Here is an 18390-nt window from a genome sequence, read left to right on the forward strand (position 1 = left end):
GGAGGATACACAGATATACACTTAAAGGGTCCTATCTGCATAATAGCATCTTTAACTTTACATTTTTTACAGTATTTACACTTTTTACTCAACATTTTTTAAAGAGAGTATTTTACTCTGTTCACACTGTGGCATTGCTACTCTATGTAAAAGCATCTTAACATTTTCACATTTTAATTCCTGACTGTCCAGAAGGAAAAAAAAAGAACAAAAAACAACAAAGATCCCACACAAAACAAATAAACAAACAAACAAACATCAACAGCAACCAAATATTTCTCCTACATTCAAAGGCTCGTGAGTCTTCGTGTCATGTTAGGGATGGGACATCGTGGAGAGCGTGCTGTGAACCTGCAGCGTGGACAAAAAAAGAAAAACCACACACACCTACTGTATACCCACCTCTGATGCCCCATGTGCCACTGCCGCCGCGCGCGCAGGCAACTCCAGTCCTCATCCTGTGGACCAGCCGGACGCTCACACTGAACACCGCCGTCAGCCACACCGTTAAACTCTCTCTGCTCCACAAATGAATTCACACAGCCATATTTAGAAACCTCCACACCGCAGAGCTCCTTGCTGGAAGCCACGGCTGCGGGTTTAGTTCGGAGGAGCCTGGCGGCGGCGCGAGCAGGACTGCCGGGGTGCCCTAAATGAATGTGCCGGGGACCGGAGTGTGGAGAGCGGAGGACCGGGCTGCGAACAACTACTCGGACTCTGAGCACACCGAGGGCACTTAAGGGTGGGGAAGAGTGAAAGGGTAGCCTGCCTCTCCGAAGAGGCGAGAGGAGAGTTTTGGGGCCGTTTCTACGAGAGCAACATCCGCACTTTGAAGAGACCAACTTCACTGTCGCCGTCGACTCGATGCTGGGAGCTGTTGGAGCTCAGGGAGTGAGGAGATGCGCGGTGTAACATGGATATCCGAGAAGGGATAAACAGCCGAAAACACCACAGGGGACACACTCAGGTAAATAAATACAACTATTTGCTTTCCTCTATATTGTGCGTAAATTCTAATGTCAACATTGCCAACGTTTTATTGCTTATTTTCGGTGTGTGCGATCATCAGGCTGCTCAGTCTACACAAACTTCCACTTCTGGCATCGCAGATAATCACAGGAAAATAGTGGGAAATGTATTATAGTACACATTCACCGAAAAACCAGCAAACATGCGGGCATGTTTTGGGGGTTTCAGACTGCTTATTTTGTATCTCTCTCAGTCAACAGTAGGCGGCACACACATAATAACAGCATGACCAGTGTGTAATTGCACATGTCAAGGCATACATTCGTATCCATGCCTTTTATAGCCATGTGTCAATTAGAAAACTAACACATTTGAGACACCAGGTCCCAGATGACAATTTCCACACAGCCCCTTTGAGATAATAACATTTCCTGTGCCCTCTAATTGCCATGGGCATCACTGATAGCATGCATCTTTTCTGTAAGAGGGGCACAAATGCACCTATTAATTCTTCCTCATTTATAACCTCCTAGCAGAACTCATTTGTCGTCAGCCATCAACAGGGGATTGGACTCAGTCCAGTCTCATCATCTCAGCCTTTCTTTGATTGCACCCAGCTCCGAGCCTGATTGCTGCTCAGATTGTCTAAAGTCCTTTGGCGTGTGACTCTGGTGGAAATGGCTATCCTCATGAAATCAAGTGTCCATATGTCTGAGAGGAGCTGCCCTGCACATCATGATTCTGTCATTAAGTAAATTAGATGGTGGCTCAGCATGGTGTCCTTTTGACAATTAACACCTCTGTTACTAAATATTTGTGTCATCCTCCCCTTTGTTTGCAGGGAAGTCTCAGTGTTGTGAGCACTTTCTTTTGTTTCATGTTGACATAATGCCAGCTGGATGTGCCCTGGGCGTAACTGTTCCAACCAAAAAGCTGTGGTTTAATTCCCTACACAAACACTACTTTGGAGCGCAGTTACTCCTCTTACCTTTTAGTATCCAAGCGGTTGGGATAGTAGAGCTGCTACTACACATCTCCTTGGGGATGTGTGCTTATGGCTGGACACGTTTCTGGTGATGTCACTGGCTCAGAGAGAGGAGGAGGAAGGTGGGGGGGGGGGACATGAAGTTCATAGTACCCCACTGAGCAGAGCCTGGTCTGCATGAGAAGTGGAGGAACTGCACACAGACTGTCGAAGGTTGATGCAGGCAAAATTATGTGCATTCTGATAGGTACAAGGAGGGTTTATCATTTTTCCAGCATTTTAGCGCAACAGCAGGCGAGCATAGGTTGGATGATCCACATGGTTTCTTCAGAAATCTGTTTTATGTCTCTGCTGTTCATTCAAAAATAAAGGAATGTAGCCGACCCCCCAGCATTTTACCTGCAGAGCTAAGCCAACCTTTATTTTTATTTCAAAACAAAGTACAGGTATGGTTCAAAGGAAGCTACTAAATTCTACACGATGTATCTTTGAAACTCTTTACAGTAATAATATACAATCTGTAAGTTGGACAGCAGCAACTCAAAGCTGAAACCACCTATTGCCTTAAAATGCTTAAAACTGGCAGCTCAGATTTGTCCTCATCAGAATGCAGTTCCTCTTCCCTGCATCAGAATACCTCAGTGTTTTGCTACATGTGTTGTTTTTCTCCATTTCTCATGCTCACCAGCTCAGCGGGGTACCATGGAGTTCACCTTCCAACCTCCTCCTCCTGTTTTCCAGTCAGTGACATCTTATATGTTATAATAAAATAACAAAATGAGAGAAATGAAAGCATGCACAGGAAATCTCTCAAATTTGGACGGTGGTGCTGATGGACATCACAGCAGGAAGTCTCCAGGGACAGCTCAGACAACATGAAAGTAAGGTAATGAATAACAGAAAAACATTTTCACTTGCTATTAGTGGAGTTTTTACTTTTGAAATTGAAAGCAGCATTTGCGAGTTGTGGTTTGATTGAAATGCAGTGTCAATCAGACCCTAGTTTTGCATTGAGGCACAGTTTAAATGTTTTTCTATACAGTATAGTTAGCTGTATAGTTTTCCATACAGTGCCATCTGCCAGATTCTTTTCTCCCAGTTTGTAAGCCTCAGTGCTCGCAGACACTTAAAGTTTCTTGTCTGTAAGAGGATCTTTCATTCCTCACAGTAATAACAGCTTACTCTTTCTTTGTCGTGGGCTTAAAATTGCTTCCCCGTGATAACTGCTGGGTGCTACCAAAGTGTTTCACCAAAGACCTAAATCTGTGTATTTAAGGAACTATTAATTGGCAGGCTCTTAAATCCTAATGGGATTCTTAATTAGTACCCCAGTAAAGGCAGGTGCACTGGAATTGTCAACCACTTTCAGTAACTAGTTGCGAGGCAAATACACAATATGTTTGCTGCGGGTGCTTAATTAGAGTGATTAAAATCTAGGCCACTCCAGTTTATTTCCAATAAAGTAAAAAGTCACAGAGATTTATCAATTCACTTACATGTATTGCGTGTATTAGGGTGTTTAGAATGAGTGCACTGCTTGTGGTTGAGCCATTTAATCTATTATGCTTTAAGGGTGTTCAGAAACTTTCTGCTGAATTGTGATGCATGGCTCTATAACGCTGTGTGAATTATTACCATACCCTGTGCTCATTATGTTAAAACTTGGGCTTGAGAGCATGCGTGCATGCAGGAAGAACCTTTCAGCATTCTTAGTTGCAGTCGTCACAGGGGAGAATGGGATGAGCGCTTTCGTGGAGCGCCCCTGTTGTGGTCTGGAGAAATGAAGAAGCTGGCATGTGTTATGTCATGCCTGCGGCTTGTGTGCTTAGATCAAAACACCATTAGTCTCTTTGTCTTGTGCCACTATTTGAGGTAGAATCTTGGCTAGGGAATATGTTGGCGCTTCCTTGACTCCCGTGGAGTGCCATTTGTGAGTGAATATGAAAAATTGGGTTGGCACGTAGAGAAGCTTCAAGAAAGTTTGGAGCTCGTTGGGTTATATGCACATAGATTCTTGAAGAGCAGGATTGGCACAGGGAAAGTTTAGGTTTGTTTTGTGGCTTTTTTCATGTCTGCGCAGCTTTGAAAGCACCGCTGAGTTCAGTGTTTACAGCCAGTACAAGCAGAGGGAAGCACGTTCAAAATACCTTTGGAAGCACTGTCGTTATTTTTCTTGTTAAAGTCCCTGTGAGAACGAGGTTCGAGCGCCCTTAGCTTCTGTGCTGTGACGTATTTCCCAGTGAGAAGTAATATTTGAATTTCAAATCCTTTGTATTTGATTGGGCCGCTTAAGAGTGGGCGGGCTGAGTTCACTGCTGACTCCACACACACACACACACACCTCCCTCTCCGTTAGATCACGGGGAGGATGAGGGAGAGATGAATGAGTTAGACGTCCACCCCATTGTTTGGAAATGACAGCAAAGGTTGTGCCCACTGATATCCAAACACACATCTCTCTCCATATTAGCTACTGCCATCCACAAACTGTACAGTGCAGTGTTATATGAATGATGTGGCTAGCTAGTCAGCAAAAGTCTGATTTGATTGGATGAACTTTTGTAAACGCCCCTGAGTGCAGGATGAGTCATCAAACATTTGAAAGCGTTTATCCGGGTTTACAGAAAGAGAATATACATGGACTTTGATGTAAAAATACTCTGATACTGTTATTTTTTTTTACTTATATTTGGCATAAAACAAGAGATAAATGATGAGTTAACTCAGGGACACAGGATTAACACTGGGAAATGTATTTTCCATGTCATGGAGACTTTAAAATCACACACGTTTTGTGGGTACAACAGATATGACACCTACACATAGCAAGGACTATGTTCCAGTTTCATGACAAGAAAGAAAAACATTTGCAAACCTTCAAAGAAAAGCAGTATAGCTATATTGGTCACTATATAAATATGTCCCATTGTCACACACATCTTCATTGCTGTCTTATACAATAATTGAATATTTAGAGTAAGAAAAAAACAAACTGTAAAATACTATTATCTGATTAGGGCTTGATATCATTATCACCGCCACTCTTCCACAGAGCTGCTCGGTAAATCTTTGATTCATGTGTGCGGCGAATCAAAGTGTGCAGGATTAGGGAGGAATTTCACGTTCCCTACTACTACGAGTCTCAACTGGAGCACCACCAGAAAATGAATTTTAAATGACTGGAGGCACTCAGAGCCGTGAGATGAGCCTCACATGCAGGAAAACACTGATCGAGCTGGTGTCTGCAGATTAAGTGAAGTCACAGCTCAGGTGATTAAAGATGCAGCATTGTATGCCATTTTTCCTGGTCTTGTCTCGTTCCTGCAGAGTGTGAGAGTCTGGTCTCATTCATGATTCAGAGCTTCGGGGGGTGTGGGCGTGCGCAAGTGTGTGGGGGGTGCTCATGCATTTTAGCGTGAGTTTTTATCTTCATCTGGACTCTTCAGCCAAAGGGACATGGAGTACCCCTCTATTAATACATTTTTGAGCCCTGAAAAATTGATAGCAGCAGAGAGATCGGGTGTAGTGGAGAGGGTCGAATCAACTGACATCACTGTCAGCGTCTATGGCTGACTGAACTACAATCTGTGGTTTATCAACTCCAGCTGGTACTGTCAGAGAAGAAGAGGAAAAGAGGTGTCACTTTGACAACACTGAAATTTGGAGGAGCGCTTTGTCTCCGTAGATCTGAGGCTTCTCTCAAAGCAGCTGAATTTCCTCAAAAGTCAAATAGCGTTCAGTTTTATATCCAAGTTTTCTGCTTTTCCAATACATGGCATTGATTCTCTGTAATTAAATAAAGTCCTATTAGACTGGGGAATGAACTCTGACTGGCCTTTCGGGTGTACAGTGCATGCTACAAGGAACTGATCATCAAGAAATTGTTGAGTATAAGATATCAAAAAATAGTGATGAAATACACATCACAATTTCCTGAAGTTTGGGTAACCTATTGCTTTTTTGTCTGATCAACAGTCTAAAACCTAAAAATGTTCAATTTACGATAAAATGAAGCTGAGCGAAGCAGCAAATCCTCACATTTACCCAGCCTGAATGAGTGATCGCTTGGCATTTTGGCTACTTGATAATAACTAAATTGTTGATTAAGCTTCAAAGAAAAATGTGCGCTAACACCAAGGTCTTCATATAAGACCAGACATCATCTGGTATATGGGATATTATGAAGTTGGACGTGACATTTGGGCGTTTTACACAACTGTTAAGGGAAATTTTACCCACGGATCATGAAGTCAGAGATGACATCTCTGCAGCTGCACCTGACATTTTGCAGGTCTCTTCTCATCATCACGACTCGCTTCCAATTAAAATGTTTTGATCTTCAAACATCAATCACCGGCAGTTTGGAACACTTTTAGTAAATCTATGTCTGAGCTTTTGAATTGGGCAGAGACCATTTATATTAGGGCTGCACAGTTAATGGAAATGTTATTGAAATCACAGTATGGCAAAGTGCAGTATCCAAACTGCAGGAGCTGCAACTTGTGATTAATGTAAATTGTGTCATAACATATTATTATAGATGAAGCAGTGTGGTGCTACAGAGATGAAATTATATTCCAGATGTAAGGGAACATGCTTGGTGTTACAGACCCCAGCAAAAATAACATAATCAACGGTACATTTTTTAAAATATTTTCATACTGCAATCACAATATCTAGCAAAAATAATTGCATGATGATTTTTTTTTGCATATCTTGCAGTTCTAATGTATATTTCCCCCAGAAATTGACATGTTTGTGTAAGTGCTTGTGCTAAAATATCAAATTTCATAGGCAGGGATATGAAGCATGTGACAGTAGGGCTGGGTATTGGTACCTGATAGCCATATCGCAACTTTTCCAGTCAAGTGATACCTGTATTTGATCCTTTTTGTACCCATATCTCGAGGAAAATTAGTATTTGCAGCCAATCAGTGCAAGCGTCCTTCGATTTAACTTGACATGATTGGCCCACTACTGTAGTAACTGCAACCCATGCAGTCTGTGGCGTGGTGAGGTTGAGCGTGGTGTATTTGATGAAGTTGGCCATTCAGCGAGCCGAGATGTGGCCATACTACCAGTGTTGGGCAGTAACACGTTATTAGTAACGTGTTACAGTAATGCCGTTAGTTTTTATATTCAGTAACTTAGTTGCCGTTACCAAACGGTGCGTTACTCCGTTATTTTTGGCCAACATTTTAGCCCTAAACAATAAAAGATAGTCAAGTCAGATAGAAGTATATGAACAATTCTTACCAGAGCATGTTAATGAAACACGTCTTTCACCATCTCTGAAGTCACTGTCGACCTGCTGGCCTCACCACAGTGCTGTAACGTTACATTAAGCGGTAGCGCTTCTGTAGATTTTTAGTCCCAGTAACGTTATATCCAGTGACGTGATATCCATTGTTATCCCGAGGAAGCTTTTGTTGAGGACAGACAATGTCTGCGGTGGGCGACAGACTCGAGACCATCATGTAGCTCTTCAAATGTTCTCTTTAGCTCATTTTCCATATTTGTATCCAAGTACCGTAGTTATAAAACGTTTAGCTGCCTGACAGGGAGTGACTCCACTGTAGAAGACAGTTGCATGTTTCCTATACCGTTTTGTCAAGTTGTAGTCTTACAGTCTCTTGGCTAAACTCCATCCGCTGTTGCTTAGGCGATGTAGCTATGGGCCAACTAAAAAGTTACTTTTCTCAGTAATGCATTACTTTTTGGTTTAACTAACTAACTGAGGTACTTTTTAATGAAGTAACTAGTAACGGTAACTAGTTACTATTTCTCAGTAACTAGCACAACACTGCATACTACTGGCCTGTGGCGTCTGATAAAAATAAATGCATTAAATGTGGAGGGATTATTTCAGTAAAAACTGGGAAGATGAGTAACACGATAAAGCACCTCATGAAACATTGAGAAAACTTCCTGATTGACAACTGCACTGTGTTCAGGAAGGCAAAAAATGAGGTACTCTATTTGTATCGATATGACTTTAAGGGTACTGGCAATGGATCAGTATTGTAATTCTTCTAATGAGACCCAGCCCTACTTGACAGGAATAACGGTGTATGCAGCATGCCCATCACAAGGTGAGCTGTGTTGAAAGGAAGACAATTTATAAATGCGTGTCATATATTGCAGTGAGGTTTTGTATGTTACTCTCCAGTTGCGAAACGAGAGGCTGAATTCATCGCCGGTGTGTCACATTTAAATGCAGTTGAGTTGTACAAATTGGGTCAGGAAATGTTTAGGCCAGGACTGTCATTCCAGCCTTGATCATATTCCATTTTTCAACTACTGGCTTTTTCCAGCGACATGAAAGAGGGGCGTAACTTGAAAGGCGAAGTTTGAAAGCCTTCCCTATCATTAACTTTCATCTCATACAGCAAACAAATGAGAGAATCAATTTGGGATGAAAGTAAGTCATTGGCCTTGTCACTACCACTTAAGGTCACAAGGGTAATTAATTTGTGCTGAAGAGGAAGTCAAATACTGCCGCGGACACTCCCTGACTCCCTCAGCCATCATGTCAGTGCTGAGCTTCTTTGGATCAAAAGGCTGTTTCTTGCCCTCCTCTGCCCCCCCCACTAACCTGCTGTGTGATGTCTGGTGTCTGAGGGTTTGCTGAGTAATAAAGATCAAGAGATTGCTGTTAGAGGCCATCAGATACCTGCTTTCATGAATGGGGTGTCTCAGTGGTTCACATGGTCTGGCCATGTACACTTGTGGCGCTGTCAAAGCGGACTCAATTCATTTCAGATGACGAGAGTGTCAAACATTTACATGACTGACAAAACAATAGCTTGAGCAGTTTTTGAAAAGTGTCACATTGCAGCAACAGCTCAATCAGCGGCCCGTGTTTACTTTGTTAGTCAAATGAAAACTTGAAAATGTGTCTAATTTAGTTTTGATAGGAATGTTAGACGTTAACAAAACATTTAAATAACATGGTCCATATGTGGAGCCGGAATAAAAAAAGTTTTGCTGAATTTCTAGGCTCCTCTTTTTTCGTTTAAAGACATTGTGCGGAGTAATTTATTCAGCACATCTTTCACAATTATTCCCTCAAAGGAGGAGCACTCCAAAAATATCCAGGAGCACAAGAAGGGATTTGAAGTCTCTCTGTTTTATTATTAAAAGCCAACATTTACTCATGACATTTGCATCCTAATAACTGCAAGATAAGTTGGAACTAAGATGACACTCTAAACCCAATCTCCATAATGAGATTTATAGGGGAAAAGTGTTGCCTTTTAATGGTTTAGTACACGCAGAAGGAAGAGAAGTGTAGGCGAACGTGTCAGGGACGCACTTGATATATTCGCATAAGCATCAGTATGCTCTGTCATGCCTTTCAGTGGTGCAAAGATAAGAGCCGCGCAGATAACTGGGAAACTATGAAAGTGTAATCTTTCAGTTGTCTCTCCGTTTTTTGGCACTCGCCTTTTGATAGACTATACTGTATGTTGTTATTAATTTTTTTTCCTCTCATTAATTTCAGCATGCCGGTGCTGTGCAGTCAGAGGAAACTGCGCCATCAGTCAGTTAAATGTACCAGGGAGAGTCAGTTTGAGCAAAGACAATGGCTAATTTCCTCTCTTCATCTTTTCTCACTCCATAACCAGCTCATCATATGCAAACATTTATCTGCCACTTTATCAGAAGGGATCACAGCCATCAACATGTCGTGGGGCGTTAGAGTATTTAGACAAATAAACACATCACTGTTTTATCAGTGACAGGAGGAATACGTCTCATTATCAGTTCACAACTTTTTTTTGGGGACTTCATTTGAGTCTTAGCTGGGGATAAATTACGGTTTAGTCCTTGAGAAAATCAATTGTGTGAGTCTCCCGGGGGACGGAAAATGGTTTTGCCCTGCGTGCAGTCATCTCTTTATGTCAGAAATACATAATCCCTCTAGCTCAGACGAATCCGAGGAGCCAGGACAGTGCTTTATTACATGCGAGGGAAAGTGTCTGACAACCAGCTTGCTTTTTTGTTTTGTCTCAGCAGGTTTGAGTACAAGCAATCCCTTTATGTTCCTCTCGCAGACATGATCCCTATTATGCAATGTTAAGCACACTTAAGCAAACTCTACAGCACAGTGTTTTGTAAGTGCTTCGCTTGGACAAATTATTTTCTGTTTGCAGAAGACAGAGCGACTTCTCGATCGTTCTCGCAGATATAAGCGCACATTATACCCCCCAGACAATCACGGCGTCTGCTATTCAAAACAGAGCCGCTATTAACTGTCACCTTGACCTGAGAAGTGTTTGCAAAGATTTAATGTTATTAGAAAAGATTTTTTTTTTACCATCCTCTTGTATTTTATATTATAAAAAGTCCTTGCATAGTAAACAGAAACAATTGCTGTCCACTACTATTATATGGTGTCTAATGGCTTCCCTCTCCTTTTGCTTTCATTTGACAGAAGAACGGTGAAAGTGTTGGAAAGGACAAAGCCAGGATTCTACACACCTGTGATTTGATGTGAGCTTGTATTGACCTGAGACCATTAAAATGGAGTTGCTATGGAAACTTATACTGCTGCTGTCATTGGTGGAGTGTCTGGCAGGTAAGCCTCCCAAACATGCACTTTTTTATGTTGTTAGCATAGGGCTTATGAATTGTTATTTATAGATTTTTTTTTTGTCTGTGTGTGTGTGTGATGGCGCCTTGGCATACAGAACAGATGGCACTTAAAAGCAAAATGGAAAAAGTAAAAGATTTTATGGCAAAGAGCGCCCAAAGCTTCCCTCCAATTTTTTTTTTTTTTTTTTTTTTACAAATGGTAGGAAAGGTTCACCTTGTTTTCAGCTCAAGGCAGCAAATCAACATTCATTCAGTTGTGCATAGCAGCCATCTCTTTTTTCCCCCACAGTGAATCCTGTTGGAAGAAGAATAAGCCAGGTTGCTATCTGTGAGAGACAGCCCCTATCTCGCGGTTGAATGTGTAGTCATTCATTTTAAAAGGCCCCTCAATTGTTAGCCTAATTGAGATTGCACTGGCAGTAGTGCAGAAATCTCGCCATTGATCTTGCTTTTAATGAGAGACCTAATTTTCCTCCCTTACAAAATGTTCAGGGTCAAATGCTAGTTCTCTTCAGAACGTCAGAGTCTGAAGCTGAGAACAAGATGAATAAGGGCTTTGTCGCATGAGCACAGTATCTTGAGGAATGAGTAATCTTTCATGTTGCCTTGCTCCAAATCAGCAGCCCCTCCTCACAGCTGGGACCTAAAATAATTAGCGTGCGTGCGTGCGTGCGTGTGTGTGTGTGTGTGCTTGTAACTGTCACTGTGTGTATTTTTTTTGTGCATGCGTGTCTCTTTTCAAAAGCACAACAGCACGCCGGCACCTAAATTTGCCTACATGGCAATTAGCACCACTTATCACTAAATCCAATACACATCAGTGGATGTTTAATGAGGCTTTCCGCAGGGAACTGTGACTCACTGTGGGATTAGGATCTACACCACAAGTCTGGATCACATATTATGTCCTACTTAAGCATTGTGTTGAATATACAGACGAGTGGCTGTCTTCGAAATCAGTGGAAATCCTGCCACAAACCTGAGACACACAGCTTGAAGGATACAATTGAAGTCTGCATTCTGTGCTGCGCCATAGATCCCCGCCACAAAATGCACTCCTGCAATCACGAGGTGGAGAAACCACATTCAGGGTTATTTATTCAAAGCAAATTAGTGCTTAACAAAGGAGCAGAGGGCAAATCGTTTCTGAAAAGCATTGTGTTGCACAGCCCTTGCCTCACTCTTGAGGCTCACACTCACAGTTGGTAACACAGAGTAACCTAGCATTAATATTCAGCAAGGGGTTAGATTACATATGCTCTGCTTGCAAGACAAGTATGGCGCAATATAACGATAGACCTCCAAAGCCTCTGTGTTCTGAGGAAGACTTGATAAGCATTTTAGTATGCAGACGCGCAGTACTGGGTAGAGGAAGGCACAGTATGAGGGTGTTAGATAGGTACTCCTAGGTAGTTTATTTATCCAGACTTGGAAGTGTTTTTTTTTTAAACAGTAGGCATCGGCTGTGTGGGAGAGCACTGGGGCCAAGGGGAAGTCATTCCCATAGTGAGTTCATCGGGAGTTAACCAGCTCTCCCCCCCGTTCCTCCCATAGGGTCTGAACAGCCCGAGGCAGGGGCGTGTACTGACAAACACACATAGTGTTTGTGTGAATATGTGAGTATGAGAGAGAGAGAGCGAGGGAGCAAAGAGGAGGCGTTAAGGTACGGCTGGATGCGGTTAGCCCCACACAGACACAGCTAACCTTCACACAGCAAGCCACTTCCAGCGCTGGATCCATCTGACAGAAGTGGTTTTGTCACATAGTCATAACCAGGTGTGTAACCAAGAAAGCTCCATTTATTCTTATAAAGTCACTCATTATCTGTAAGACCTACAGAGAGGAGATGGAATTTCTGTTCAATTAACACTGCGATATATATTAAAATATATTAAAGAGACAGTGTGCAGTGATCTGGTTATTAAGAAAAAGCTTGCTGGACATATTCCGTCTCACTACACAACTTGCCAAAAACATAAATCATTTGATGCAAAATATTGATTTCGAAACATTTTACGAGAAGATCGATGAATTTACAAGCATCTGCCGAAAAATAATTGGCAGGAGTGCAAATCAGAGAAACATCTGTAGTTGGCATTAAAGGGCTACAATTTAGGAGCACTGGAAACAGAAATGTAAACAAATCCAGGAAGATTGCCGCTAAGGCTCTAACCAGTAATCAAATGTGTTGTGCTTTCAGAACAATTCAGAATTAATATGGGAAAAATCTTCCATGGTTAGTTGAGTGGGTGTCAACAGTTTCGGAGACGTAATGCATTTTTGGCACAGGGTCTAGGTGTTTAATTTAATGAAAGAATCAACAAAATCTCTTGGACTTGTTGAAAGTGGAGTGATATGATTAGATGTCTGGCTACAGAAATAACTCAGACTGTGTTTGTTGGCCAATCAAGCGAGTATTCAACAAAGCTGTAAAGAGTTTTTATTGTGTCTAACAAAAGTGGCTTGACACAGCAGTCACTGGATGATGAGTTTGTCTTACTGGAAAACTGTAAGCATTAAAGGTTAACTCCACATTTTATAAGTCTATGTTAATTCAACACCGACATGTCTACAACCTTACAAACGTTATTGATCGCTGTAATTGTTTCTCCTGACCAGCCCGTACTGGTTGTGAGGGCATCCGTTCCTAAAGTGATGTAATACATGAGGGATAAAATCCTCAGGCTTTGTTCCGTGTAAAAATGGATTTTCAAGTTTTGAAGCTAAAATAAGCCCTCAGCAGTCTGAGTCGGTCAGATCATGTGGGTATCTTCAAGTTTTGTTCATTTTAGTGTGAAATTCACTTTTTTTTTTTTTAGTTATTGTTTCTTCAAACAGTGTGTCTTTGCTGAGCCGTAGGGAGGCACAGTTACAAATAGGGATGAGATGGTTACCAGTTTTGTGATAAACCACAGCAAAATTCCTGACAGTTGGTGTTACCGTTTTAAAATGTTATTTCTCGTTAAAACTGTGTTTAATTACTGTACTTAAATACTGTTAAGCATCAGCATCCAGCCTTCTAAGACTAAATCTGAAGTGTGGTCATATTTTGTCTTTTGTAAGAGTGCTTATTTTGGTTTATATAAGAGTACTGAGGGAAACTTGTCTGCAGAATGAACAGGGCAACATTTCCAAAACATTGTGTCCTGATGGAATGCAAAACAAATCACTTTTATTGCATTTGATATGGTTTTCCAATGATTACATGTCGTCCTGAGACCCTGTGTCCTCATAAGAGGACATCATATTTTAGGTTTACTTGACCTTGTACTTAATTCTGCTTAACGTAGACCTGTTGTCCTCGTTCATGGACACTTTCCTGTGCCATCTAGTGGTAGTAAGAGCACAATACACTAATCCATGTAGAAACAAAATGGCAGCCATCTCTGCCATGTCAGTCTGCAGCTAGTCTCGCTCACCAGACCTTTCTCAAGAAAAGAAAGGTCTGGCTGGGCCGACTCTCACTTTAAGATTGGAGAAAAAAACGCCCCGGCTGCTTGTATTTCGTTCAACCAATCACAATCATTCTGGGCGGTGCCACAGCAACGGTGCGCTTGCAAAAATATTGTCGGGGGGAAACAGGTTTTGGTGTAACGCCCACAAAAATATCGCCTACAGGACGCGAACCATGGCAGAAAAATGGCTACATCCCCGCAAGATCAAACACCGCAAAAGTTAGTAAAGGACGTGTTGAAAACAGTTGAAAACTGCTACACAACCAGAGGTGGTAGGGCGGGACTTCAGCGGGTGGCTCGTTCCACCCAATGAGAGGCTGATCTATACAGCGAACTTCCGCCCACTCAGACTAGTCTGTGGACTAGTGGACAAGGTCCAAAACCTGATCACATTTTATGGTTGAAACTTGTTTCTTTATGATTAATAATGTTTGTGGTTTGATACGGCAATAGATTTGACCAATTTTAGCAACAGTAAGACGCTGTTAATTAGAAAGTACTCGTTTGAAGACATTGGGACTTTATTGTTGTCCCTTTTGAGGACATTGGGATATACTTATCGTCTCATTTGAGGACATTGGGATTTAATTATCATTGACAATGTTTCGGTTTTTTTGTAGTTATGTGGTCCTACTGATCCCAAATAGCTAGGAGAAATTAAAAATGCATACCAAACAAAAGTTCGAGGAGCTCAGGAGGATATGGTATTGGCAATAATTTTGATGTTCATGCAAACAAAAAGTGCACAATGCTGCTAATTTTGTGGTTGTCAAAATAAAATTTGAAATGATTTCACTGTGTATCGTTTTAACAAAACTGTGATAATACTGATGACTGTGATCATTTCAGTCACTGTAATTGTGATATGAAAAAAAATAAAAATAGTAAATTTTGCACTAAAAACATATAATTTTGGAAGATAGCTTCATGATTTGTGTGACTGCAACTGCTGATCTCTCATATTAGCTTTGGTTAAATGGTAGGATGCACTGTTGCACAGAAAAAGGACTGGAATTATTCTATATGCAGTCCATAAACTGTTTAAATGCACATATGAGCATGTAAATATAGAAAGATTGGAATAAACAGGAACCTATCCTTTAATATGACACAGTTAGCAGTTGCCCAAAATAAATACTCACAAGACTAGACTTAGATCCCCCCACTGTTCATTTAAAGCAGGTTCACGTCTTAGTGATGCGTAGTGAAAATGAAGGGCTGCTCCTGGCCAGCAGTATAATCTCCTAGAACTACTTTTACTTTGCTCTGTATCCCCCCTGTGTGCATCCCAGAGACGACTGGAGTTTCAAATATTGACTTACCTCATTGATTCATCAGAACATGGCAAAGCCTTTTAGGAATCCTTAAGCAAGGATTTTATTGCATCTTTGAAGTTCTGTATATGTGAAGATGTGGAATATTCCCCCGTGAGTCTTTCCTCCCATGGCTGGCTGTATTTTTCACTTCATCTAGAAATGAAAACTCGTCCAATTTAACTGTGTTTGCGTACACAGTGTAGCGTTAATTATGGAGCCATAATAATAAGTCCGTACTGTGTGTTATTTCTTGTAAATACATCACTATCAATTAAACAGTGATATAAATTTGTGTCGGATACATGCTGTAGCCTGCAGCACTGCTGTGAGCTGCTTTTACAGGCATATTTCAGCGTCTACTGATGCTGCAGTTACTGTTCTGTAAAGATTACTTGATATTACTTCAAACAGGTGACGACAGCGTGATGACAGTAATTATATTGCATCCATCAGAAAGAATTAAAGGAGCAGTGTGTAGGATTCAAATGATTAAGTGGCATCTAGCGGTGACTGCAGATTGCAACCAGCTGAAACGTATCCCTTGTGCCAAGTGTGGAGAAAGAATTCTAAAGGATTCCTTTAGTGTTAATTGTTCAGGAGGTTTTTACTGGGGACTGAATTATCCCCAAATCTGTGTTTCTCCGATGCTGTTTGGTGAATCACAGATGGGCTACTAGCCCAGCGCCTGCCAATGCGTGCTCACCTTTTTTCTCTGATAACTTAAGATACAGAAGTTGAGGAGGTTTTAATTTGGAGCCGAATTCTCACAGAGGTCTCCTCCTTTCCTAAAGAAAGGGACCAGGTGATTTAAACTAGTAAAAACACTGAATAAAGCAGTTTCGTGCTACAAATCTGTGTTTCTCTGATGCTATTTGGTGAATCACAGATGGGCCACTAGCCCAGCACCTGCCAATGCGTGCTCACCATTTTTCTCTGATAACTTAAGATACAGAAGTTCAGGAGGTTTTTACAGGGAGCCACATTATCTGCAGAGGTCTCCTCCTTTCCTAAACAAAGGGACAAGGTGATTTAAACCAGTAAAAACACTGAATAAAGCAGTTTCGTGCTGCAATCTGTGTTTTTCCGATGCTGTTTGGCGTGTAAAAGATGGGCCGCTAGCCCAGCACCTGCTAATGTGTGCTCACCTTTCCTTTTTCCTCTTATAACTTAAGATCAAGATGATCTGGAGGTTTTTACTTGGAGCCAAATTACCTGCAGAGGCCTTCTCCTTTCCTAGACAAACCTAAAAAATCACCGACCTGGTGATTTAAACAGGTAATAAAATGATTGCTGTAGAAACATGGCGGTGCAACACGGAGGACTCTGTGGAAGATGACCCACTCCCTATATAGATATAAACCGCTCATTCTAAGGCAACAAAAACATGACAATTCTTATTTGCAGGTGATTGAAGAAGGCATACTTATTATATTGTATTCCATTTCTGCCAATATATCCCCCTAAATCCTACACAATGAACCTCTAAACATTCAAATTCAGCATTACACTAAGCGCTCACACATACAGTAGCTTCATTACAGAGTCTAAACTGTGTTGTGCTGGTTAGCAAAATAAATGTAATATTTCCGATTGTACTGATGAGATTTATGTTACTATAAGAGATATTTACAAAGTGCAGGAATCCGCACTGCATCGTCACAAAAATGAAAACCCCTGGTGAAATCAGGCTAGTTGTAAGTTCCTGCGGTTGGGAAACATTATGGTACAGTCAGTTTTAAACCATGATGAATGTTTCCATTAGTGCAGACCATAGCAGTTGGTAAGTGACAAATAACCTTCTAACCAATCTTGAGGAGGAAACGGTCGCAATATTACAACAATTAGATGACAAATGGCGTCCTCAGAAGCAATACGTTCCCAGGTTTATGTAGACATTCAACAGAGAGAACAATAACAAGAAATAGCTTTAATTTGCCGTTCCCACATATGGAGTCGGACCTAATCAATTCTGTGTTTCCCCAGTGAACGTGGCATCGGATACCCTGGATACAAGAGGTGTTATTGAATTTCAGATGCACTCATTTTGATTAGCCTGAGAATGGTGGTGTGACATGGTTGGATATTGGTTGGGAATGCGTTGGCCACATTCCTCTCCTTACAGACTGTGTCGCTGAAAATGTAATTAACTTAATTAACGAGAGTCTGCAGTACAGTGCAGTACACCCTCGCTGATAATCATAGCTGTAAAGGATGGCCTGGAACATTTTGTATTAGTTTGACTCTTGGGCTGTTTCTTTTTATGTGTTTCTAATATATCTTCTCACTACTTCTTGACTACTGGAATCACAAGTGTGTCCTCCATTTACTGTTTTTCCTTCTTCATTATTTTATTGGTGAAATGTTAAATTATTAATGATTCTATTACCCACGGTTCAGTTTTTCTGATTTTCAAAGACCCTGAAAAACAAGTTCAACAAATATCATATTTTTTGAAAGATGTGATCGAATCTATACTTTGCTGAAAACAACCCAAACCTTCCTCCTGCTCTGGAGTAACATTTGCTGCCCCTGAATGAGAGACCTTAAAGGTGTACCTTATCGGCCTGGACAGAGGGGAAAGATGCTTTAAAAAGCAAGATTGGCTTTTTTTATTTGATGCATAAAACCCTGAGCTGAAACGAATGGATTTGGGACCTCACAAACGACCGATACCTCCCCCACAGCCGACTCCCCATGTGCCTGTTTATTCATGCTGAGGTAAGCTGGAGGAATTCATTTGCTGTCAGCTAGTATTGAATTTGAGATTAGTTTTTATTTCAGCCTCCTAAACAGCTCCCTCTGCCTTCCGCTTGTGCGCCGATGCTGAGTCTTGTGTTGTCTGAGGAGTGTTCGGAAAAACGGCTGCACATATCACCATCTGGCAGCAGGTGACAGATATGAGTGGAGGCGGCCCTTTTTTTTTTTTTTTTTTTTTTAAAGACCCTTTTCATAATGACCTCCATCTCTGTCCTGCGGCATTGTGCAGTCAACTTCCTGTTAGGATTCTGGATCAGTGCACTTCTCTGATAGAGCCCCTTTTCATCATTTTGCTGTCTGTGCTTTGGAG

At 41.4% G+C, this 18390-nt stretch overlaps 1 protein-coding gene across 1 annotated transcript in view; it reads left to right on the forward strand.

Annotated features, from left to right (window-relative positions):
• The first annotated feature begins 462 nt into the window (after positions 1 to 462).
• Positions 463 to 18390, forward strand: part of cntn3a.1 (contactin 3a, tandem duplicate 1) — a 112411-nt gene continuing 94483 nt past the window's right edge. Inside the window, exons 1-2 of the mRNA XM_050065888.1 lie at positions 463 to 967; positions 10392 to 10535. Of these exons, the coding sequence (XP_049921845.1) occupies positions 10481 to 10535 (55 nt within the window). The 5' untranslated portion in view covers positions 463 to 967; positions 10392 to 10480. The remainder of the gene's footprint in view (positions 968 to 10391; positions 10536 to 18390) is intronic.

Source organism: Epinephelus moara, chromosome 16, assembly GCF_006386435.1.
Source record: "Epinephelus moara isolate mb chromosome 16, YSFRI_EMoa_1.0, whole genome shotgun sequence".
NCBI classification, from domain to species: domain Eukaryota; kingdom Metazoa; phylum Chordata; class Actinopteri; order Perciformes; family Serranidae; genus Epinephelus; species Epinephelus moara.